This window comes from Perna viridis, chromosome 7 (genome assembly GCF_037379345.1).
Source record: "Perna viridis isolate PV_CMFRI_1.1 ecotype Kerala chromosome 7, ASM3737934v1, whole genome shotgun sequence".
Classification (NCBI taxonomy): domain Eukaryota; kingdom Metazoa; phylum Mollusca; class Bivalvia; order Mytilida; family Mytilidae; genus Perna; species Perna viridis.
Genome location: NC_142451.1, coordinates 5448933 through 5474825, shown reverse-complemented (window position 1 = coordinate 5474825; position 25893 = coordinate 5448933). Strand labels below are relative to the sequence as shown.

General features: G+C 32.9%; 1 protein-coding gene across 1 annotated transcript; it reads left to right on the top strand.

Moving 5' to 3' along the window:
* The first annotated feature begins 47 nt into the window (after positions 1-47).
* On the top strand, positions 48-24060 carry LOC148611068 (uncharacterized). The gene is made up of 17 exons (XM_088595210.1): positions 48-600; positions 3981-4095; positions 4996-5078; positions 5805-5825; positions 10426-10517; positions 11717-11770; positions 12042-12120; positions 13467-13545; positions 14023-14143; positions 14708-14790; positions 15292-15367; positions 17013-17138; positions 18107-18158; positions 18943-19063; positions 19878-20022; positions 20603-20686; positions 21087-24060. Exons 1-17 carry the CDS (start codon positions 48-50, stop codon positions 21243-21245), a joined length of 2043 nt encoding a protein of 680 aa, XP_088451336.1. The 3' UTR covers positions 21246-24060.
* The last annotated feature ends 1833 nt before the right edge of the window (positions 24061-25893 follow it).

Sequence of the window (25893 nt, the reverse complement as noted above, 5' to 3'; positions counted from 1 at the left end):
GAATTATTGCACTTTCACTTCATATTTTTTTGTGGTGGCAGGGGGCAATGGCTTTGTGTAGCAATTCCGTAGGCTTATTTTTAAATGTTCATGTGTATACTTCCCCTCAGTCTGTCTGTCATTCCAAAGCACCCATACACAAACTTCCCCTCAGTCTGTCTGTCATTCCAAAGCACCCATACACAAACTTCCCCTCAGTCTGTCTGTCATTCCAAAGCACCCATGCACAAACTTCCCTTCAGTCTGTCTGTCATTCCAAGGCACCCATACACAAACTTCCCCTCAGTCTGTCATTCCAAAGCACCCATACACAAACTTCCCCTCAGTCTGTCTGTCATTTCAAAGCACCCATGCACAGACTTCCCTTCAGTCTCTCTGTCATTCCAAAGCACCCATACACAAACTTCCCCTGTCTGTCTGTCATTCCAAAGCACCCATACACAAACTTCCCCTCAGTCTGTCTGTCATTCCAAAGCACCCATACACAAAGAGACCTATATGAAGTATTTCGGTGCTATGATGATGGTAATGGTAGAATACCCAGGAGCAAACTAAGAAAAGCATTTAACGATGTTGAACTTTTTCCATCAAAGTCTCAAAGTAAGTTGGTGATCAATGTTTTGCTTTTAGAAAACTTTACATACATGTATATGTGTATCAATACTACACTTTGTATGCTGAACCTAAAGCCAAGTTCAGAGCTGTTTAATGATTGAATGTAGTGTCAGTGCACATATGTAACATGAACATCATATGCATGTAACTGTCTGAAGTTCAGCCTTTATGGTCATCTGTTAAACATTTTATTGTTTTTTTCCTCTGTGAAAGTTATCTGATTGTGCAGCTACACAGCAGTGAAACTTTAGTTTTTAAAGTACTGGTAGTGGATAGGAATACAAAACTGCATGAGAAATATATTAAAAATTCTACATGAAGTTATAATAATGAAGACAGCAGAAAGCCCATAAATTATCCTAAGATTTAAGCTTGTTAGTTATTGTCTACTAATATTATCCTTAGTATACATGAATATTTGATGAACCATATTGCGCAGCTATTTTGATTCTACGAATTTTACAGGAATTATTGCACTTTCACTTCATATTTTTTTGTGGTGGCAGGGGGCAATGGCTTTGTGTAGCAATTCCGTAGGCTTATTTTTAAATGTTCATGTGTATACTTCCCCTCAGTCTGTCTGTCATTCCAAAGCACCCATACACAAACTTCCCCTCAGTCTGTCTGTCATTCCAAAGCACCCATACACAAACTTCCCCTCAGTCTGTCTGTCATTCCAAAGCACCCATGCACAAACTTCCCTTCAGTCTGTCTGTCATTCCAAGGCACCCATACACAAACTTCCCCTCAGTCTGTCATTCCAAAGCACCCATACACAAACTTCCCCTCAGTCTGTCTGTCATTTCAAAGCACCCATGCACAGACTTCCCTTCAGTCTCTCTGTCATTCCAAAGCACCCATACACAAACTTCCCCTGTCTGTCTGTCATTCCAAAGCACCCATACACAAACTTCCCCTCAGTCTGTCTGTCATTCCAAAGCACCCATACACAAAGAGACCTATATGAAGTATTTCGGTGCTAAGATGATGGTAATGGTAGAATACCCAGGAGCAAACTAAGAAAAGCATTTAACGATGTTGAACTTTTTCCATCAAAGTCTCAGAGTAAGTTGGTGATCAATGTTTTGCTTTTAGAAAACTTTACATACATGTATATGTGTATCAATACTACACTTTGTATGCTGAACCTAAAGCCAAGTTCAGAGCTGTTTAATGATTGAATGTTGTGTCAGTGCACATATGTAACATGAACATCATATGCATGTAACTGTCTGAAGTTCAGCCTTTATGGTCATCTGTTAAACATTTTATTGTTTTTTTCCTCTGTGAAAGTTATCTGATTGTGCAGCTACACAGCAGTGAAACTTTAGTTTTTAAAGTACTGGTAGTGGATAGGAATACAAAACTGCATGAGAAATATATTAAAAATTCTACATGAAGTTATAATAATGAAGACAGCAGAAAGCCCATAAATTATCCTAAGATTTAAGCTTGTTAGTTATTGTCTACTAATATTATCCTTAGTATACATGAATATTTGATGAACCATATTGCGCAGCTATTTTGATTCTACGAATTTTACAGGAATTATTGCACTTTCACTTCATATTTTTTTGTGGTGGCAGGGGGCAATGGCTTTGTGTAGCAATTCCGTAGGCTTATTTTTAAATGTTCATGTGTATACTTCCCCTCAGTCTGTCTGTCATTCCAAAGCACCCATACGCAAACTTCCCCTCAGTCTGTCTGTCATTCCAAAGCACCCATACACAAACTTCCCCTCAGTCTGTCTGTCATTCCAAAGCACCCATGCACAAACTTCCCTTCAGTCTGTCTGTCATTCCAAGGCACCCATACACAAACTTCCCCTCAGTCTGTCATTCCAAAGCACCCATACACAAACTTCCCCTCAGTCTGTCTGTCATTTCAAAGCACCCATGCACAGACTTCCCTTCAGTCTCTCTGTCATTCCAAAGCACCCATACACAAACTTCCCCTGTCTGTCTGTCATTCCAAAGCACCCATACACAAACTTCCCCTCAGTCTGTCTGTCATTCCAAAGCACCCATACACAAACTTCCCCTCAGTCTGTCTGTCATTCCAAAGCACCCATACACAAACTTCCCCTCAGTCTGTCTGTCATTCCAAAGCACCCATACACAAACTTCCCCTCAGTCTGTCTGTCATTCCAAGGCACCCATACACAAACTTCCCCTCAGTCTGTCATTCCAAAGCACCCATACACAAACTTCCCCTCAGTCTGTCTGTCATTTCAAAGCACCCATGCACAGACTTCCCTTCAGTCTCTCTGTCATTCCAAAGCACCCATACACAAACTTCCCCTGTCTGTCTGTCATTCCAAAGCACCCATACACAAACTTCCCCTGTCTGTCTGTCATTCCAAAGCACCCATACACAAACTTCCCCTCAGTCTGTCTGTCATTCCAAAGCACCCATACACAAACTTCCCCTCAGTCTGTCTGTCATTCCAAAGCACCCATACACAAACTTCCCCTCAGTCTGTCTGTCATTCCAAAGCACCCATACACAAACTTCCCCTCAGTCTGTCTGTCATTCCAAAGCACCCATACACAAACTTCCCCTCAGTCTGTCTGTCATTCCAAAGCACCCATACACAAACTTCCCCTCAGTCTGTCTGTCATTCCAAAGCACCCATACACAAACTTCCCCTCAGTCTGTCTGTCATTCCAAAGCACCCATACACAAACTTCCCCTCAGTCTGTCTGTCATTTCAAAGCACCCATACACAAACTTCCCCTGTCTGTCTGTCATTCCAAAGCACCCATACACAAACTTCCCCTCAGTCTGTCTGTCATTCCAAAGCACCCATACACAAACTTCCCTTCAGTCTGTCTGTCATTCCAAAGCACCCATACACAAACTTCCCCTCAGTCTGTCTGTCATTCCAAAGCACCCATACACAAACTTCCCCTCAGTCTGTCTGTCATTCCAAAGCACCCATACACAAACTTCCCCTGTCTGTCTGTCATTCCAAAGCACCCATACACAAACTTCCCCTCAGTCTGTCTGTCATTCCAAAGCACCCATACACAAACTTCCCCTCAGTCTGTCTGTCATTCCAAAGCACCCATACACAAACTTCCCCTGTCTGTCTGTCATTCCAAAGCACCCATACACAAACTTCCCCTCAGTCTGTCTGTCATTCCAAAGCACCCATACACCATACAATAACTCAGAAACACTTAAATGATTCTTATGTGTACCATTGTTTAATATTGGTACACTGCTTTTCTTCATGGAAGGAAGCTTTTGTTTTTCATTTTATTTTCAAATTATGCAATTCAGATTTATACGAAAAAGGTGGTAAATGTATATCATACATGTATGCTTTGATATTTGTTACTATTTGAAGTTTTTTGTTGCAGTATTTGAGATGGTGCAGTGTGCAGTGGAGTATGGCAGCCCGTGTGAACCAGATCATGTCACATTTGGTGAATTCTGTATACTTGTGAATGAACTAAAAATTCATTACCAAAACTGGTAAATTATTTAATTTGTTGTATGCAAGAAAAACAATTATTCAACAAATTTTACAAAATATTCAATATATTGGTACAATATCTTAGATTTCATATATGCATGTACATGTTGCAAATAAAGAGATGTTATTGAAAGGCCCCTTGAAAAATAATCCAAACCTGTATAAAATGTCCAACTACAAACCTGTATGAAATGTCCAGCTATTGCAGTCAAGGACATTATGTTCATTTTGAATGTATAATTTAATTTATTTTAAACGTTTAAAAAGAAGTATTTCTGGTAGCACATTGTACAAATGTATGTTAAATATGAGCATTCAAGTGCAAATGTATGTAAAATAAGAGCATTTCATGTAGCATATTTTGCAAAAGTACAAGCATGTAAAATACATGTAGTAATAATTTTTTGGGGAATTTTACAATAGTATACATATGTAAAGCCAAACTTTTTCTCCACACACATTTGTTTTTGGTATTTACTGTATGTGGTGAAGTAAAGATGTTGGGAGAATATCCATGAAGCAACCACTCCGGTAAAGATGTTGGGAGAATATCCATGAAGCAACCACTCCGTTAAAGATGTTGGGAGAATATCCATGAAGCAATCACTCTGGCAATCATAAAAAATTAAACAAATTAGAGGAAGACACGTTCTAGTCGTTAAAACATAAAGGTACAAATATCACTAAACAGTAAACTCTTATTTGCCCTATGAAAACTAGATATACATAACTGAGTGGGTGTTTTTAACATCCTTGACTACCCTTTGGGGTCTTGCACAGACAGTAGATATACAATGTTCATGACTGTGTGGGGGTTTTTAAAGTCCTTGACAACCCTGTCAGGTCTTGCACGGACAGTAGATATACATGATACATGTATGTTCTATTGTTTTTTATAGTCGTGATGTAGTCAGTCCTAAACCCAAGAGTCAGTATAGAGATAAAAGACCAGAAACAGACAGCATTAAGTGGAAGAAAAGAGGTAAGCATTTGATTTTAAATTGACAATGTGTTGTAAATAAGCTTTATTAAATTTTTTATTTCAAAATAGATAAAACTCACTTTGCCATTTACTTTGAATTATTGTAAGTTTGAAATTTCTATTTGGTTTGTTGTGGTGTTTTAGTATATCAATGTTGCAATTAAGTTGTAGATTGTTTGTCAATTTTGCACATACATGTACATATTTCAATACATGTACAGCTTGTTCATATTTCTAATGCAAGCATTGGGTAGTTTTTTTATTTGATATTGTGAAATTTGGCTTTAAAAAGCAGATATAAACACAGATTTAGATGCATGGCTGTTTGATAAACTGTTTTTCTCTTGTTCCTTCAATTGCTTAATGATGTGGAATTGGCTTGAATGGGATTTGCTGTAGTTGCCATAATTTTATGTTACACTCATCTCTGATTTTTAATTTTTTTTTTATCTGAAGTGGACCAGGTGCTATTTCTGGAGTAGGAACCTCTATTTGTTGGAATTTTATTAACATTGTGCATTATTGGGGCAGAAAATGTCATATTTTAGTCAAAACCTCCCTTCCCCCTCTTTCAAATTTTCTGGATTAGCACATGTTATATGTTAAGTTTCAATTTAGCCATATTTTTTCATACACTTATGTAGGTATTTTTTTTAATCAGAGGTAGAGGTTTTTCCTCAAGGTGGTGAAGGTTGCATGCTCAGTTAATAATTAACTTAATTTCAGAGAACACCACATATTTTCAAGGTAATCTTTTTGTTGTTATAGTAACTGTAGATTATTCTTTCTTCTCATTGTTCACTGCACATCTCTCTAAACTTCAGTTTTATTTGAAAACAATCACATTTGGTACTTGACTGTAAATATATGATAAGAAGAATAAGGATAACTTGTATCTTTATAAGGATTATTTTTGGTCTTTTCTGTTCCATTTCTGTGCTCAGTTTGGAAGAGAAATTGGCTTTGATAATCCTTATTCTAGCTTAGCTTTCATAACAACTGATGAATGAGTTTCTTTTACTTATTCTGTGCAGTTTCAAAATACTATGCTTGTGTTCTCCAAATATGTGATTACGTTTACGTGTATGTATACATTTCTTTTTGCTGTATTTGGTCGTCATCTTCTGGAGACTCTTCCATCAGTAAAAAGGCCAAAAATTAAAGTAAAGTTTTTGTAGAACCATTGTCAAATTTTCATACAACCATATATAAATTTGAAGGAAATGCACAGGTGCCTTTGGAGTAGTATTGTCATAATCTCTTTGACGTGTACATGTATTGTAAGAGATGTATGTTGTTCACAATATTGCAAAATTTGCGAAAAATGATAAGGTTCCAATATGTGGATGATGTTATCTTTTTACAGTGGCAGATAATGAACTGCTTAGAAAACTAAAGCAATATTTATTAGGAAAAATGATATTGTGTCACATATAAACTGCTACCTACTGTACACCTATAAGGACCTTCACTGAATAGGATGAAAATACTATCTCATAAAAGCAACACTAAAACAGTTTTGTGAAGTTAATCCTTAGTATATATGGTATGGGGCTATATTCCTTTTTTTTGGTTCTGGTTATGTAATTTTTAGCTTAGGAAACCACAATTTGATTCATCAGCAAGCAGAGTGAATGTGTTTTAAAATGAGACCATCTTAGATTTTTACAGAAATTTTAGTATCTGCTATAATAATACTAGTGCTACATCCCTGCATATCACCCAGCAACAATAACTTAACTGCATGTGAAAGACTTTAAGTTATAATATTACTGAAGATATTAACTGGTTGTTAGATTTACTCACTGCACGCAAATTAGAGTGATTGAAAAACCTCATGACAATATAAGTATTCCATGCACAAGTGTATTAAAATCTATAGCATAGTGCTTTACACTTTCTACCAAAGGATTTGTCCAGAAAGATTTATGATTACACCTTACTTCACAAGTATTAAAATCCATAGCATACTGCTCTATGCTTTCTAGCACAGTTTATGTCCAGAAAGATTTATGATTATACTTAACTTCACAAGTATTAAAATCTATAGCATAGTGCTCTAGGCTTTCTAGCACAGTTTTTGTCCAGAAAGATTTATGATAACACCTAACTTCACAAGTATTAAAATCTATAGCATAGTGCTGTAGGCTTTGAAGCACACTATTTGTCCAGAAAGTTTTTTTCCACTTTTAAGACCCATAATCAAAATTTATGACGAGAAAAAAAGCTCTTTTCAATCATAAAACAAAAACATGTACTATAGAATTTCACATTTTTCTACCATGAACAAGTGGAAATGACACAAACAATCTCACCTGTAGTGTATTACCTTATTAACCACATTCTACCTTGATAGCACACTTTGTTCGTTTCATGTATCTGTACCAATAGTGTCTGTAGTAAACAAACATGTTGAATATCTTATTCTAACTTTGTCATGCATACATGTATTTATGTTTATCAGCTTCCTCTGTTACTTTTTATGCATAAAAGTTTTATGTTACAACTTGCCCAGCTGTTCTGCAAAAAACTTTAAACTAATTTAACCTTTACAACTTTTTGTAAAAGCCTGCACAGCTTAATACTGTAATTTGGAAATTTGAAATTATGTATCTAATGTATCTAAAACATATGTTAAACTTTTCATTGCTCTTTACATTCACCAGTGTTTCCATGGTATTGTTTACATGCTTTATGTGATGTAAATATAAAAGTTATATATAACCCGGAAGTTCTTTTGAAAATACTGGTAGTTAGTTTCTGCCTTATTTCCTGTTTTATGATATATATTTTTCATGTGGTAGGCTTGGTAGTCATTATGTGTAGCTATGTATCTTGTCTTAACAAAGAGACCATGATTAGAACTACAAGAAAACATGACAAAACATCAACACAAATTAATGATAAGTAAGGAATAAATGGGTAACCAAGACTTCACTAACATCTGGGAATATGGACTAGTCGTGGCGGTAGGATGAGTACTCTGCTTTACTAGAAACACCTGTCAAGTTGCTTATAAAACGTTAAATCTGTGTTGAAACCAAAATTGGAAACTGCAGCATTTTAAATGATTCTGTTGTCAAGTTGAAGATGTTCATACCATAAAGAGTGTAATACACAATATTCAATGTTTATTAAAGTGTAAGTTTGCAGTTATTTTCATCGACATTCTTAAATTTTGGAAATATATTTCTCAAAATAATAATGAAAATAGAATTGTTAGGAAAATGCTTATACAAATGTATAACCATGAGACAAATCATACAATTACAGTCTTCTATAGAACTCCATTTTCCCATCTCTTGGGAGCAACTGAAATTTTGGTGAGAAAAAAAGTTGTTTAATTATGTTCAACTTTCTCTTTGTCAAGCAGGAAACTTGAAATTTCTGAAATGTTTGTGCATTGTGGAAAAAAGACATTGATTGTTGGAAAGTCTTTTTTTTTATTTAGTTTTTACTGACATAGAATGTTCATGTTGTTAATTATAGATGTTTGACCCACTGCTTGACACTTATAAACTCCTTACATTATTTAACCTTTAAAGTCATGTGACTTGTGTTGCTGAAATATACATGCACTTGAGGTCACTTTGAGGACTGAAATGCCATAGATATTTAAGCCTTGTAAGAGGATATTTATAATATTAGTAAATTTACATGTATATGAATATATAAATAACAAATCTGCATAGGCATTATTGTGTACATACAATATAATAACCAAAAAAATATTTTAGGAATTTGAGCTGAAGCTGTTTATATATTATTTATCATATATTTAGTAGTAGATAATGCTGTTTTGTCTAAAATGATTGAACTGAATCAAACATTGTGACTTCACACCCATTATCTCTACCCAGTATCACATGAGTAACTTTTATCACATCCCTTCTCAGATTTCTCTATCATTCCTCTCAGACAGTTTGTTTATACTGCAATACTATAGTGTTAATGTATGGCCTTTTCCATATTGGCCCTGCAACATGCCCGAGGTATTAATAATGGCCAAGGATGACTGTAATGGACTGAGGCAATGCCAAGGGCATGTTACAGGGCCAATATGGAAAAGGCCATGCGTTGATATTTTTCTTAACCAACTTTATTTCAGAACATAGTCAGAATCTATTATCAATACATATGCGTTCACATTATTTAAAAATAAGTTCATATCACGACGAATCAAATATTTATGAAAATAAATCATGGAGGTTTTGTTGTCTTTTCCAATAATCCTCCCAAAAAATCGTAAATTTATAGACAAGTACAAGATTATACATACCTAATAATTTATATGGAGAAATTGCGATCACCAAAAATGAATATTCATGAGCTAATCAATGATGTGACCAGTCGCCCGATACCCAACAAAAACCATGACTCTTCAGATATCCATAATTTATGGAATATTTGGGATGTTTCCGTCTTTGTTCTTAGGTTTATTGATACTGTCCTAGTATGTTACCTGGGAAATTTAAAAAAAAAAAAAACAATTTTTTATGTAAAAACTCTGTTTTTTTTTAAGTGCATTTTGATCTTGAATCAAGCTATTTTCAAATGTAGTTTTGATAAAGGAATGCACAGGGTAGGTGAGTAAAAAGAGAAAAGAAATTTTTTTGAAGATTAATTTCAATACCTGGATCCATGCAAAACAATGAGATTTGACTGCACATTTCGTCTTTGATAATCACTAAAACATGAAAGTCACCTTTTTTCTTTAGCATTTCTGTATAGAAAAGTATGTGCTCCCACTTCAACATTTCATTTTTTTTTTTCTTTTCCAATAATACCCCCCCAAATCGTAAATTTAAAGCTCAAGATTAAACATACCAAATAATTCAATATACTTAGGCCCAGTGCCATCTTTCAGCAGCTTTAGATACCCTAATTAAATTATTTGAATTATTAGGTCACTCTTAATTAAAGTTGTCACTTATTTTAAGAAATGTACGCCATTTTTTATTTATTTCATAATGGCCCTGTATTGATGCCCTGTTTTGAAATTCGTAATGCATGGCTGTGATTTCGTAATGACTGGCTGTAGGAATTTCCAGTTTGTAATGACCAGTTATCGAAATTTTGGGTTCATAAAGGATGGACATATCTATACATATTGTAGTAAGTTGGTTAATAATCTCCTATTAAGATGGATGATAGAGTTTATACAAAATCTGTAACACATGTCACTCAACATCCATAATTATCAGCCCATCAGGCCAGAGGGTCTTTTGCTTCGGTTGATTCAGCATGTGGTACAGATTTTGCCATGTATTATTCTCTATATATATTTTATATTTATTTGTATATATCCAGACTAAAATCAGATAGAATTATATACATTTTTTTTCAGTGTTCCTTGGTGGTTCCTGTAATCCTACGACATGGAGACAAGATGTTGCTATTCCATTTTTGAAGAAACATGGGATCACATTCTATAACCCTGTATGTTAAATGATTACTATAGTCATTGTTATTTTCTGATTCTAGTAGAAATCTAGGAATGATATATAGTTTAAGTCTGATTGTCTGTCAGTTTGTTTGCCGATATGTTCCCCTGCACCTTTTTTGTAACAGTTTTCTCTGCTAATAATTACCACAGTCACTTGATATTTTGCTAGAAGCTTTATATACCGGTTGTGAAGCCGTTTCTTTGGATTTGATTTCAGACTTTAGCAATTTCAACTGCCTGTTTGACATTTTTTTAAAATATTTTTACCTTGGTCATATGGTTTCTTTTTCCTTTCCTCTTTCATCTACCCTGGACTAGTTTTTTTATGAGCATCTCAGCGAGTGTTTCTAGAAAAGCAGAGGAGGCTTACCCTACTGGTGCACCTGGTCCATGCTCCCAGTTTTTAGTGGAGTCTGAGTTGCTCATTTGCTTTTGTTACTTTGTATGTATGATTTTAGTTACTTTATGTTCTTTGTTGTGTGTGTCTGTTTTCCATGTCTGGTCTTTGTTCCTGGATAACGTTTTTTTTAATTACCGCTATAACCTTGGTACCCTTGATTACCCTTTGAAAGGGAGGAAAAGGGTGGTTGGGGATAGTCTCTTTTCAATCCAAAAGAAATTTTATTGAGTTTTAATTATGGCCTTGTAACATGAATATCATATATATAAATTTTAAAATTCTAATCCTGCCAGTCTGATAGTCATGTTGAAAATGAAGTCAAGTAATGATTCTAAAAAAAACTTGTATGTGTAGATCTGGGTCTCAGTCCAACAATCAATTAAAGTATACAGTATAGTGTTTTCCCCAGGTTATTTAAATGTTTTTAGGCCACTCAACCATTACAAAAGGTCATATTGGGGGTACCCCACCTTGACATGGGGCAGTTTATCTTCTTATACCTTCAGGAAGCAGCCTTCACCCTAGTGATGTTTTAAAATATCAGAAATGTGTGCCAACACAATAAATGTGAATTTCTATTGGCTGATCAGTAAAAAAATTATAAATTTATTCTGAAAATCAAATTAATAGTTGGGTTTTGCCAACTGGGGGCACATTGTAAAATTCATGATGTGGACAGCATGGTGCTAGAAGACCAAGGCATGGTACAGCACCATGTTAAATTGATCTAGGGAAATCTCTACAGTATTAACTATTTTTATTTGATCAGTTATTGTTCTAAATATTTTGTAGCAGGTACAGAACTGGAGACCAGAACTATTGGAACTGGAGGCTCAGGCCAAACAGGTAATGGAGGCAATCAGTGGCTATTGTTTTATTTCTAATTTTTTAAATCATAGATGTGATCTTCTAAATCTCTGTAAAATACCGCCTGACAAAGGTATTCAAAGGAAAGTAGAGGAAAATTAAATTTGAATAAAGAGAGCCAAACTACAATGTAGACTGATATATTATTAGTACCAAGCTTGAGTGGGGTGTCCATACTTCCTTTAACTGTTCAGAGTTTGACCTCTGGGTCATATATAGCTACGAAACATTTTATATCATTTATTTACAGAGTGCAGATGTAATGTTCTTTGTTATAGACAAGGAGACCAGAGGAATATCTTCTTTGATAGAAGTTGCTTACCTAGTCGGTAGGTCATTATGTATTAACTCATTCATAAAACTTGACACTTTCATTCATTTTTAGCTCAGCGTAGGACATGCGAGCTATTGCCATCGCTTGGCATCCATCATCATCACTGTCATCCTAATTAACATTTTATCAAACATGATATTAATTTTATTTTAATAAATTTAACAGTTTGGAAAATATTTATATTCGTCTTTTTTTAAATAAATAAAAAAATATATGTTGCTATTCTCCAATCTTTTATCTTTAATTTGGGACATCACTCATCAAAATTCATCCAGTGATTTTTACAGGCATCCTTAGCAAAGTAATGCTATTTTCAGCAGAGAGATTTGAAAAAATTGCCTAATGAGCAGCCAAATAACAATGGCAGTGTTCTACATAGATTATGACAAATGACTTCTCCCTCTAATGTGCACTCCCTGCCTGTACAAAATGACCATTTGGATTTTTGATCCGTCAAAAAACGTGGCTGCCATTACTAAATATAGAACATAGGGGTCAGACAGCAGTTTTACCCATGTATCTCCAAAACTGTTAGGGTAAACCAAATTCTGACATGTGTAAAAGTGTTCAGCATCATGAGATCTATCTTTAGTCAAATTTTGGTGAAAATCTGTTGACCCATTTTGGAGTTATTGCCCTTTTTGGATAGTTTTGCCGTTTTTGATGTTATTATTTCAAAAATCTTTTCCTCAGATACTACTATACAGCATTCAATGAAAATTGGTATGATTGCTTCTTAGGGTATCCTGCGAAAAATAAGCATTTGGATTTTTGATCTGTGAAAAATATGGCCTCTGTTACTAAAAATGGAACATAGGGGTAAAAATACGATTTTTTTTGCAAAAACTATAAACATATATTTCGTAGTTGCTAATTTTTGGAGGTCATGGCTGTTGTTACTAAAAATAGAACAAAGGGGATCAAAATGCTGTTTTTGCTGGGTTTTTTTTTCAACTACAGAAGAATAATGAAGATGAAAGCTACTCATAAGATAAACATGATATCATAAGTTGATTGGCAGTACTGAAATTTTTTGGGGACAGCCATTTTGCAACCATTTTCACCAGTTGCTTGGATTTCAATGATTTTTGTTTTTGACGAAACATTGTGTTCTAAGTTGAATGGTGATGCATTATTTTACTGTATGGTTACTTCCAATGCTGATTCCCTGTTGTTTCTTTAGTCTCATCTCTGCTGTCACCAATAAACTGACAAAAATATCACAAATTGTCATTAATGATCTGTCATTTAATCCATAAAAAAGATGTGATGGCTGTGGTATATTTTCTTAATCCTTTAATATTGATGTACTGGGATGTTTATGTGTACTTTTTTTTACAGCAAATAAGAAGCAAGTTGTTCTAGTATTAACAGATATAGGAGAGAATGATGTTGAATGTAAGGGAGTGTTTACACAGCTGTAAGTTTCTTAATTATAGCAGCACTTAATGTATTCAACTCGTAGATAATTATCAAATGTGTGTTAACTGAAAAAATATACTAGTATAACATTTATTGTTTGTAAATTTCACATGAATTTCACAATCATATGAATTAAACCTTTACATGAGTTTCATATGAAATTTTGAATTTATGAAAACTTATAGGTTGTACTTTTTTATTTATTTACCTGGGTAATATTGGTTTTTGGTATCATTTTAAAGTTTGTATCAGGTTTTAATCAAAGTACTTTTACAAGTTATGAAAATAAATTTTATTTGAATGTTTGATTGTCAAATACTTATAAATTCACACAGTAAAAACTGTGACATCTACAGCATCATGATCTGGATTTATGTTATAATTGTGAGTGCTGATTGAAATAGAGATAGCTTTTAACCCTGGAATAATTTAAAAATAATGTGTACTGTAGAAGCTCTGAATCCATAAATTTCAGAGAGAAGAATGATCTTGCAAGAGGAAGAAGGATTTTAGAGGATCTTGTGGAAAGAAATTCAGTTCCAGTGTTCACAGATCTGAATACTGCTTTAGAATGCACCAAAATAGTGCTCCGTCAGGTGCAGTTAATATATTAGGGTTATAGTTTTGGGTATTTGGCTTGAAAGTTTTAACACTGTCCATGTGTGAACTTTTTAGGGTTATCCATAAATTTGTTGACAACCTTAAATTTAAGAATAACTACATTCTAAGTGAATGATGCTGATATATTTGTGACCCTGTTATATCATCCAAGTGCCTCATCTGAATAATATAGCATATAATACATATGAGCCTTCTATGAACCAGATAGTTTTATGGACACATCTCTGTTAAGGCTTTGGTGTTTACAGATTCTACAATTTAATTCTATTGAGTTTGTATGTTAATAAGACACAACACAATGAAACTTCTTTCTTTATTAGTAATTTTTTATAGTAAAAGTTATATTGTTAAATTTTGATGTTTTGACTTAGCCATTGAATTTTCAATTATGGGATGTGATGGCATTAGTTTATACCCCAATTTTACAGAGATAAACAGCTGTACTGCAATAGTTTTGACTTGTCTGTATGCCCGTTCATATTTTCATTTAAGGAAAATTATTGTAAACTAATACCGGGTCATTTTTATGATAATTGCAGGGTCTCAGGGTACAAGATTTAGATATACAACATGGAGCTCAACCAGTTTTACATGGACATAATCCTGTTGGAGAAACACTGTTGTAAGCATCCTATGATTCTTTAGTAACATATTGTATATTTGTTCAACTTTTCTCAGAAATAAGTTTTTTTGATTTACATTGGTAGATGTTGTGGCTAGTAGTATATTATGTGGCAGAATGATGAACTGTAATGGTAACATACATTTATACATAGAGAACCCTCACATGACTATTATTCTAAATGACATATTATCAGATGCTCAAATACCAATATTATATATGTACTCATGTTAGTCTGATTTTAGTAATTTTTTGGTTGAATATTTGTCTTAATAAAAGAAACCATCTCCTTTGTTTTTTTCTTAATTTTGTCTAATTTTTGTAACTATTTGATCAAAATTCAAAGGACAAAGAAAAAGTATAATAAAAAAAATGAATATACAGACTGAAAAATATACAGTGAAAAGGAGGTGTAAAATTAATTAAAACAATGTTTCAAACTTTGATGGTTTATTATGACTTTATTGATTATTGGGAAAATGTACTTTTTATTTGAAACAGACAAATGAGAGAAGCCTTCAACTCAATGGATAGTGCTCATTCTACAGAAGATGACCAACAGCTCACTCCACAAGAGGTATGGAGATGGAATATTTTTATGTTACAGTCCCATTGCTAGGATTTATTCCTCTGTCTGTCCATTACATCGTTGTGGAACATCTTCATAAAATTTCTTCAGGAAGAAGTACATACAGTCGAACTTCACTCACTCGAACTCGGATGGCTCGAACACCTGGGATTTCTCGAACACAATTCAAAGTACCAAAATTTTCTCCTATATAATCAGTATAAATAACCATAGATTTCTCGAACTTTGATTTCTTGAACACTCAAACGGACTAGTCGGTCTGTTCAGTAGTAAAATCTTAGAGAATAACCATCACTAACTCGAACTCGTCAGCCATTATGTCAGCTTGGATAATAAAAGGTGTGAAATACTGAAACCCTATCATTAGTCAATGTCATTTTAGTTAATTACAGGTTAATTACTTAAGTCAACACTAATTAGGTAGTTTTGATCTTAACATAGTACTGATTAAAGTTTGAGAATTTTCCAAAGTTGGTATGATGAAAGCATGAAAGAAAATCAGATAAAAACAAATTATTGACCAAGGAACTCCAACTCTGAACGTTTTTAAAAGCGAACACAGCATTTTAATATCCACAAATCAACATAATCTTCTGAAAGCGAATGGAAAGGATCCATGAACTAACCCAACTTTGTAAGAAGTAAGCAATTTCTAATGATAAAGTCGAACTCGGACCGGCAACAAAAAAAAAATCCGTGAATATTCGAACTTCAATTTCTCGAACTCCTGATAACTCAAACACATTTCAATGGTCCCTTGGAGTTCGAGCTAAGGAGGTTTGACTGTACTAAGTAATTATTGATTTTCATGTTGATAAGTCAAAGGTCAGCAATTAAAATTCAACAAAGAGAGGTGATTCATCTTCAAGCCAATCAAAATATCACATGACTAATTATTTTGAGTAGCTTATTGATTTAAGTTGGGCCTCTCATGAAGTTATTTAAGCTTATACTAAACTGATAGCTGTAATGTTAGATAGTTATACAGCAGTTTCTATACAGTTATTTGTCTTCTAAAAAGTAAATAGTTTATCATGAATTTGCTATATACATTTATATCTTAGCCACAATCTTTTTCTTGTCAATTGCAGCCGACTTTGAATGTTGTGCTTTCCATATATACTGTAAACATATTAATTTTCGCAGTGGACAGAAAACCACAAAAATTACTACCTGCAAAATTGATTTTTAACACTGTACAATGCTAATCATTTGTTTGAGACCACGAAATATTGATTCCCATAAATATATTCACTTGACAGAATCTAAGATAAATTATCAACCGCGAAAATAAAAATGTTTACAGTATGCAAATTTGTTTAAACTTGTAATTTGAGTTGTTTGTATCTATTTTTGACTTGTTCATTAGGTACTATTTGAATTCTTCTTGTTTTGTCTTGAATATTTAAAAGAAAACAGCCTGTGACTGTCCAGAATATACCAGTAAAAGACAATAAACTTTGTACAGTCTTGTTAGGTAAGGTGTGTCAAAATAAACAGCGACTATAAAAAGGGGTCAAAAATAGATCTTAATGACCCTTCTCATTGAGGGGGCTGTTTGTTTAAAAAGCCAAAAAAATGAGTTATGAAATTATTTTGAGTTGTTTTTTTTTTTAATTCACTTTTTTTATAGCTGAGGCTTGCATACAAAAGTGTCACTGGAAAAGATTTGAATACTAAGTGGCTGAGGAAGAAAGAAAAGAATTCAAAATACAACTTTGAAGATTTCTGTGGCATTATGGTTGAAAGCCAAGTACAGGTTTGTTTGAAAACTTGGATTCTTGTTTCTGAAGCCCTTTCAAAAACACTTTCACTATTAAACTACTGTTACTATTCCTAAAATCTAACTATACCCCACTTATTTGAGTGGTGCTAATATTGCAATCACCTTGTCTGTCTGTCTGTGGTTTATGTCCATTACAATTTGTCATTAATTGTTTCTCTGTTTCTATTTGAGGGAATGTTTAGATATTTGGTTCTTTGCTTTAGTATAAAGATTTGTACCTTGAACTTTTCTAGGTTCCTTATCTACATCCTGTCTATTGTCTGAATTAAAGTTGAGTGGGGGTATTCTAAGTGTGACATAACATGCAACATTTTGTTACTGATGAATAGTCAACCTGTGCTGGATGTGTGGATGACCTTGTCAAGCTGGCATTATGGATGGGAAATACATTTTGCATTACTAGTTTTAAAACTGATGTGCATAGTTCAGACAAATAATCTGTAAATCATGACTTGTGTGCTGTGCATATCACTAAAAAACGTTAATTTCATTGGATAGTAGGCTGTATACATGATGTTTCATGGGTTGACAAAACATATCTTTGAGCTATTTATATAGGCCACACCCACATCTAAGTGGACTAATTTTATTGATCAATGTGTATTGTATATTTTCTATGTTTATCTATAAAAAAATGAAATAGAAATAAAGTAAAAGCAACATTTAAAACACAGTAACAAGATTGATTGTTTTATTTTGAATGTTTCATCTGCAAATTTTGGACATGAAGTTCTAGCAGGCTTTGTTGAAAACGTGCTACATACAGCTTTTACATGCCAATTAAACATAAAAAACCCATTATTTTCCTAAGGTTCTTGTTTCTTAGTGGCTGAATTATGGTTTAGTTATATTATGATTTTTGGGTTATATCAGCGGGAGTCATATAACTTTGTATTCATGAATTGACGAAAAGAGTTACGTTTGCTTTTTTTTTTCTTCAGAGTAAATCAGTTCCAAAGAGAATAGTAGCATTTATTTCCAGAATATTTAGCAGTAAGTTTGAACTATGTACAGCAGTAGAAATATTTATATATTTTGATATATTTTATCAGAAATATATAATAAGTAATATTCCTGAGTTCAAGACTATTTACTGTGGATGTTTTATATCATGAATACAAATCATGAGCTATGATGTTTGGTATTTTCATCATATGTTTCACTGAGCAATAGCTCTTGTCGTGAAATTCAATATCTTCAGTAATATTTTAAACCAATCAACTAACTACATAGATCATGGTAATTGAAACCTATTAGATAGAATTAAAAAAGTAATCAAGGGAACCAAGGTTATAGCGGTAATCAAAATAATGGAATCCAGGGACAAAGACCAGACATGGAAAACAGATATACACAACAAAGAACATAAAGTAACTAAAATAATACATACAAAGTAACAAAAGCAAATGAGCAACTCGGACTCCACTGAAAACTGGCGGGCATGGACCAGGTGCACCGGTAGGGTAAGCGTCCTCTGTTTTTCTAGAAACACACGCCGAGTTGCTCATTTAATTAAGAAATTATATGTTGTAACATCTTGACAAATTTATGGGGCTTATGTTATGTAGATATTTTTTGTTTCTCAGATACTTGGGGACAAATGGCTATACTTAGCAATCTTTTATGATATACTTGTTATGTAGCTTCAGCAATGACAACTTTGTTGTTTTGATATTAAGTCTTTAATATACTGTATTTAATAATTTAGGCAACATATGAAATATCAGTATTGAGTATGTATTGTATAAATATCTGTGTGTTTTTTTTTGACACACAGGAATTTCTGGCCAGTCTACCAGTTCTAAACCATGTCTCTCAGAGAAAGATTTTAGAGATGTGTATCTTGGTGGAAGTTGTGGAGACTCCAAATGGCGGGAGATTGCCATACCTTTATTCAGGTTGATAATTACATGACCTGATTTAAGGGAGAAATAAACTGTTTTATTTTAATTTTATATCATCTGTCTGACATTGTGCTTTGTTATTTTGTTATATCCCATGTTATATAGCTGATAAACAGGGATTGAAATTAAAGCTGGTTCGATAAACTTGATATTTTTAGTTTATTATTATTAGACCCTGAATGTGTTATTGATTGTTAAATAGATATGTACTTGTGGTGATAAAGGATCATTTTCATCATGTCTTTTCTCACATCCAATTTCTGCAGGACCGGTAGATTTTTAAGTCTACTGGTCCTGCTGGCTAGTTGAAATTTTAGGTTTATTTCTACCCCTGCTGATAAATGATAAGTTATTTGGTGCAGTGTATACGGGGATGGGATTATTTTGTAGTATATATTTAAACTTTATATTGTGAAATTATTTCTGCTGTAATAACTATTCATATATCAAAAATATCAGTTTGGAAATATTAAATTTTTATATGAGTTTATTTTTCTGTAATGTTTTTATATGAGTTTGTTTTCTGCAATGAGTAAAAATATGTAGCATTTTTTCTCAAACATGTAAATAATATGGTGGACTTATCACGAGCCCCTTTATGTGATTCAGTTTTATATATTTTATATTTCTATTGATACCATTTTTCCATGATATGTCTCACAGCAACACTTTTCGAAGAAATATTAAATGAAAACAAATGAATTTCAGGAAGGGACCAATCTAGTAATATGGTATTCTTATAGACTTGTTTGTCATAAAGGTCCTCATTGAAATTCACAAATTTTAATATCTACTTTTACTTTCTCAGGAAACATGGAGTATCATACATAAATCCCTACATAACTGGATACAACCAGAGATTAATACCCATTCAGGTGGCAGCCAGAGAAAAATGTAGACTTTTGTTGTATGTTATTACAGGCAGAACAAGATCACTGTCCTCAATGATTGAGGTGGGGTCAATTGTACTTTAAGGAAATAAAAGTATATCACTCTCATAAGGTCACTTGTACTTTTATGATTGCTTATGTAGGACATGGTTGTCATGGTAAATTAATGCCACATGAACTTCTAAAACAGAAATAATTATTGTCCAAGATTATGGTTACTGTGTAAATATCATATATTTATGTGGTAATTGCTTAAAAAGAATAATTAATGACAAAAAACCACATCAAAACTGTTGTGTTTAGATAAAGGGGAATATAACAATACATCTGTGCTAGTGATTTAAGAAAAATATAGGTAGATGGTACATAATTTTTGAAATTGAAGTATAATTGTAGAGAAGATTTTTTAAAATGATGGAAGTGGTTATTTATTAAGAAAATTTTGTATGAAGGACAAAGGGATTTTTTTCTCATTTGATGAACATTTGATTTTAAAAAAAATGTCTCAGTGTGTTGCTATACACAAAAAGTTGCTGAAATTTTGACTAATAAAAAGATGGTATTGAAACAGTTCTGAAACTTTCTTTTTTATATATGCTTGTTCAAGTTAATGGTTTTAAGTACAAGTATATATGTATTTCAGGCAGGATACTATGTTGGATTAGGATGTAAAGTGATCTTATGTATACAACAAATCCCAGAACATGCTGTAATTGGAGGTGAAAAGGTCTGTATCTAAGATATGTAGGTTCTTCAGATCATAAATATCATAATTTATAAAAACAATATTTTTCATTATTTTATAGATGAGGAACCATGTTGAAGATTTTGTGATTTTGTCAAACCATCAATTCTAATTTAAAACTTAAAATTTCAAGTAAAAATATAATACATTATATGAACTTTAAATTAAAATTCCACAATTTTATTCAATTTAGACAAACTGAAACCCAAAAAGAAATAAGTACTTTTGAACTAAGCTTGAGAAAATATTGTCTTTCAATTAAAGTAAAACTTCACTTCAGAAAGATAAGAGTTAAAATAAAAACTCATCGAACATTTTCAATTCTTCATTGCTTTTGAAATTGGAAAATTTATCTTTAACTCAGAGGATGTCTTCATTTCAGATTACAGATTGTGGACTAAAGGACTACTCCAGGGGGAGGTCCTATCTGTCAGATCTAGCTAACAGGGAGGGGGTACATATATTTGAGGATGTCGAGGAGTCTGTTATGTATTGTGTTAAGTGTCTAAAAGAAACACCACTGGACACAGGATATTCGTAGCATAGTGAATTTAAATGTATTTCTGTACCAGAATATGGATGTTTGAAGGTTAAAGGCAGTAATAATAGCAAATGGTGAATCTACAATATCAAAATTCTATGATGTACCAACTGTGTTTTTATGTTTTAATTAAGATATAGCTGTTAAGGATAACTCAAGAAATAAAAATTTTTAGAATATACTTTTGCCATGCAAATTTAATATTAAATGAACTGTTTTAAAGAATGATTACAGAATTTGTACAACTGGTACTCTATAGCCAATGTCACCAAATTGTAGTGTTTAATTAATTGTTAAATAATGACATCTGATTGGGAAATCATTGTGTACCTGCTTTACTGACATTCAAATTCACATTTATTTTACCTTTTGTTGAATTGGCTATACATCATTTACAATATGGTAATATTAATGTTTTTGGAATCTTACTTAGATCATATTTGTATATTGCTATTTCCCATTTTAGTTTTGGCAGCTAAAGAATTTTCTTTGTGTACATGTTTTGGACCTAGTTATAAATTAAATAGTTCAGCTATTTCTGTGTACATGTTTTGGACCTAGTTTTAAATTAAATAGTTCCGCTATTTCTGTGTACATATTTTTGACCTAGTTTTAAATTAAATAGTTCAGCTATTTCTGTGTACATGTTTTGGACCTAGTAATAAATTAAATAGTTCTTTCTGTGTACATGTTTTGGACCTAGTTATAAATTAAATAGTTCAGCTATTTCTGTGTACATGTTTTGGACCTAGTTACAAATTAAATAGTTCTTTCTGTGTACATGTTTTGGACCTAGTTATAAATTAAATAGTTCAGCTATTTCTGTGTACATGTTTTGGACCTAGTTTTAAATTAAATAGTTCTTTCTGTGTACATGTTTTGGACCTAGTTATAAATTAAATAGTTCTTTCTGTGTACATGTTTTGGACCTAGTTTTAAATTAAATAGTTCAGCTATTTCTGTGTACATGTTTTGGACCTAGTTTTAAATTAAATAGTTCAGCTATTTCTGTGTACATGTTTTGGACCTAGTTATAAATTAAATAGTTCTGCTATTTCTGTGTACTAATCTATGGGTTTTTTTATCATCATTATAAATTGCTAAGAACAAGAAGATGTTTGGATTGTGCAATACCTTTGGTGCATTTAATGTCTTTATTTGTAAAATAAGTATTATGATGTGTTTCATTGTCAGGCTACTTTTGAAAAGAAAATGTCATCTGTGTTTCCCTGGATTGTGATGCTACTGTCTAAACTCTAAAGGTAGAAGTGAATGTTTATTCAATGTCTACAAAGAAATGTTCAGTTCATTTTTGAAAAGGTTTCATTTAGTAAGACAATTAATTGAAAACAAACTTACCAGTTTTGTTCAAGGATTCCTTTTTTCATATACTTTGTATAAAGTTACTGTCAAGTTGGAATTCAAATAAGAATGATGTATCCTGGACCATTAAAATTTAAAACGAAATGTTTTGCAATGGAAAAGTTTATGGTCTTAGACCTAGGTATTGGTACTATAAAAGTAAAGGGAGTTTATTCTTATTGATTAAAAACAGACATCAGCAACAAAAATATAAATACAAGATGTTCACTCTAATTAGAATAAGACATTATAATCAACTGTTCCAGTTAGTCACTGCATGTAGGATCTAACAACAATCTATTTTATGACCTTTCTGATTTTCATCTGTCATGATTTTGAAAGTATTATTCAATGGGAAAAACCAGAGGAATTTGAAAAAGTTATGAGAAAGTGGAATGGAATGTTTTTTTTTCAATTGTACTTACAGTCACAGAATGGAATAATTGATAGGTATAATTTCAGTTAGATTAACAAAATGTTATATCTAGAATTTTTTCATTGATAATGATTATATCATAGATATAGATGAAAATATGTTGTATATTACTTTAAAAATGTCTCAGGTGCAACAATTTTAAATGATTCAGGAAAGTTAAACAGATCCATCTTATAACTACATGCATGGTAGTTTTGACAACTTTAATGCAATAGTTGTTATTTTTGTATTTGTGTATATTTTGTTGCTTGGAGAATTTTAGCATTATTTTGTTACCCTGGGGTTATTTTATCTGAACATAGACTTCTCTTAGGAAGGTTCTTGGAAAGTAACATTTATCCTTTGATTCCTCAAGTTTTATATAAAAAAAAATCATAGATCAAGTTTTTCTCAAATCCTTCTGCAACTTAAATTTTGACAAATCATGAAATCAAAGATGAGGGAAAACATAAAGATTTTAGTTAATCTTATTGATAGATTTACCCTGTGGTATTAGGGTTTCCTTTTTATTCATTGAAGACCCATGGGTGGCATTTAGCTGACATTTTTCATTGTGATGGAGTTGTTGTCTCTTTGACATTTTCACCATATCCATTGTTGTTGTATTTTATTTGTCAATTCCCTCAAGGGATCAACAAGTTTAGATACATCTCTATTAAAAAAAATCATAATTTCTTGGAGTTTTACTTAAATAAATCATGTATTACTTTCTTAAAGAAATTAAAAAAAAAACTCTGTCCCCTTCGAATTGTCTAATATATGAGCTTAAGGATAACATATCAATCTGATAAAATTTTGTTAAATTGTGATTGCTCAATTTGAAGCAGCACCTGACTTTGGTAGATCTATATTTAGATAAAGTAACCTTATATTTTGTTACTTGATAGTCATAATGATTATGCTAGTTTTTAGGAGTTTTTTATTGTTATTATAGTAGATGATATAGATTTTTGTAGTGATTTAAGTTGCTGTTTTTAGAATTATTTTAATGAATGGCAATAAACTAGGTAGATAGAATATTAGTTGTTATTTTTACAAAAATAAATTCTACAAAAAAATAAAGGAAAAAAATATAAAATAAGACCTTAACACTCTCCTTATTAAGTATATAAAATTTAGTAAGACTTATAGTGTATTTCTTCTGTTACCAAGGCACAAGTTGTTTAGAAATGTGAGAAATAAAATAGATGCTATGAAATAGTCTATTTAAAGCAATGTTGCCTTAAAACAGATAATTTAGTTATAAATACAGTGTGTATGCTAAACTGTTTATCAATATCATGAACGTCTTTCACTAGGTGGGAAAGATCTTATTGTTTTTGTCTTTTTTTTCCTTCCAACATTTATTGTGACATGGCCTTGTTTTGTCATCTGTCAAGATATATTCTCTGAATTTGACCTTTCATTAGCACTCATAGTTGAAGGTCAAAGAGTGCTAAAACGCCTTCTCACTTCAAATTTCAGGCCTTGATATTAAGAAAACAACAAGAGATAAGAACATACATGCAGATCATGAAATTATCATCTCGATAACCCCAACATTTTGACAACGGTCATTTCAAAATTTATGACAATTTAATTGTTTCCGATGGTTGTATGACCTTGATCTTGTAAGTTTCATCAAGGTCAGGTGATCCTAAGGTGTATGGTGGTTGTCCCATGTCTACGACTTCCGATTCTTAAGTTTGTTATTGCATCATATTTTAATAATACATTGTGCCCAATATGAGCCTTCAAATTTCCTATATATTTAGTCAGCGTGTTGTATAAGTTCTGCATATTATCATGCAGTTTTCAGATATGAGATCTCTTTTTTTGATTTTGAGCTATTGAAATTTCAGTATTCAGGAGTGGGTGCATATATTTCAAAATCCATACAGATACACAAATAATCTTTACACAGAATGAAAGATCTGCTCAATGACAATTGTTTGTTTCAACAAACGGTCGACATTCCAATGAGAAAATATTGTGCTCCTCTACTTGCTGACCTATTCGTTCACTCTGAAGAGGCTAAATTTATAGCTGATCTGATCCGAAAGAAGGAACATAGTTTAGCTAGATCCTTTAATATCAGTTTGTGCTATGAAGATGACGTATTATCGTTAAACAATCCTAGTTTCGGGGATTTGATACTTCGCATCTACCCCAAAGAACTTGAGATAAAGGATACTACAGACACAGTGAAGTCAGCCTGATATTTTGACCTACACTTTGAGATCGGTGATGAAGAAAACCTATTGACCAAACTACGACAAACGCGATTACTTTTCATTCCGTAGTGTCAACCTTCTTTTCTTCTGTGACAACATCTCTTCACCACCTACGTATGGAGTTTTCATATCACAACTCAGATTATGCCATAGCTTGCCGTAACTAAGCTTTTGTTTGTTTGTTGGGGTTTAACGCCCGAGTAGCAATATTTCAGCTATATTCAGGCGATGAACATGAAGTGGATGACAAAATGAACATGAAATGATGGTGAAATGGGATGGGGCACAAGGATAATGGGGGTCGATAAATTTTGATTGCCAATAGAAATAGGGAGAGCTGGGTAGGGTCGGACAATTTAGCCTCCTGTGGCGGAGTCCTGTGGTTCCTACTCCGGGAGAATACCACAGTAGAGTTTTTTTAACGTGCGAGGAACGTGGCATCATTCCCAACACGGTGCACCAGTATGCTTTGCGGTCAGGTTTTCCGTATCATAGCCTGAGAACTCCAGCACGTAACACACCAGGGGTACCCCATTCCACCACCTGGGGCACACAACCCAGTTGCTCTGTGGGCAGAGCGCCCTTGCCCCCGGCTAGGATTCTGAGCACTATTTAGTCGCCGTAACTAAGCAGACTT

What these genes read in the sequence shown, in the direction of transcription:
- LOC148611068 (XM_088595210.1), top strand. Translation starts at nt 48, where the DNA reads ATGGCTTTGTGTAGCAATTCCGTAGGCTTATTTTTAAATGTTCATGTG. An exon ending in AAGGGAGTGTTTACACAGCT is followed by an intron (nt 13,546 to 14,022) that starts GTAAGTTTCTTA and finishes CATAAATTTCAG; the next exon opens with AGAGAAGAATGATCTTGCAA. An exon ending in CCTGTTGGAGAAACACTGTT is followed by an intron (nt 14,791 to 15,291) that starts GTAAGCATCCTA and finishes TATTTGAAACAG; the next exon opens with ACAAATGAGAGAAGCCTTCA.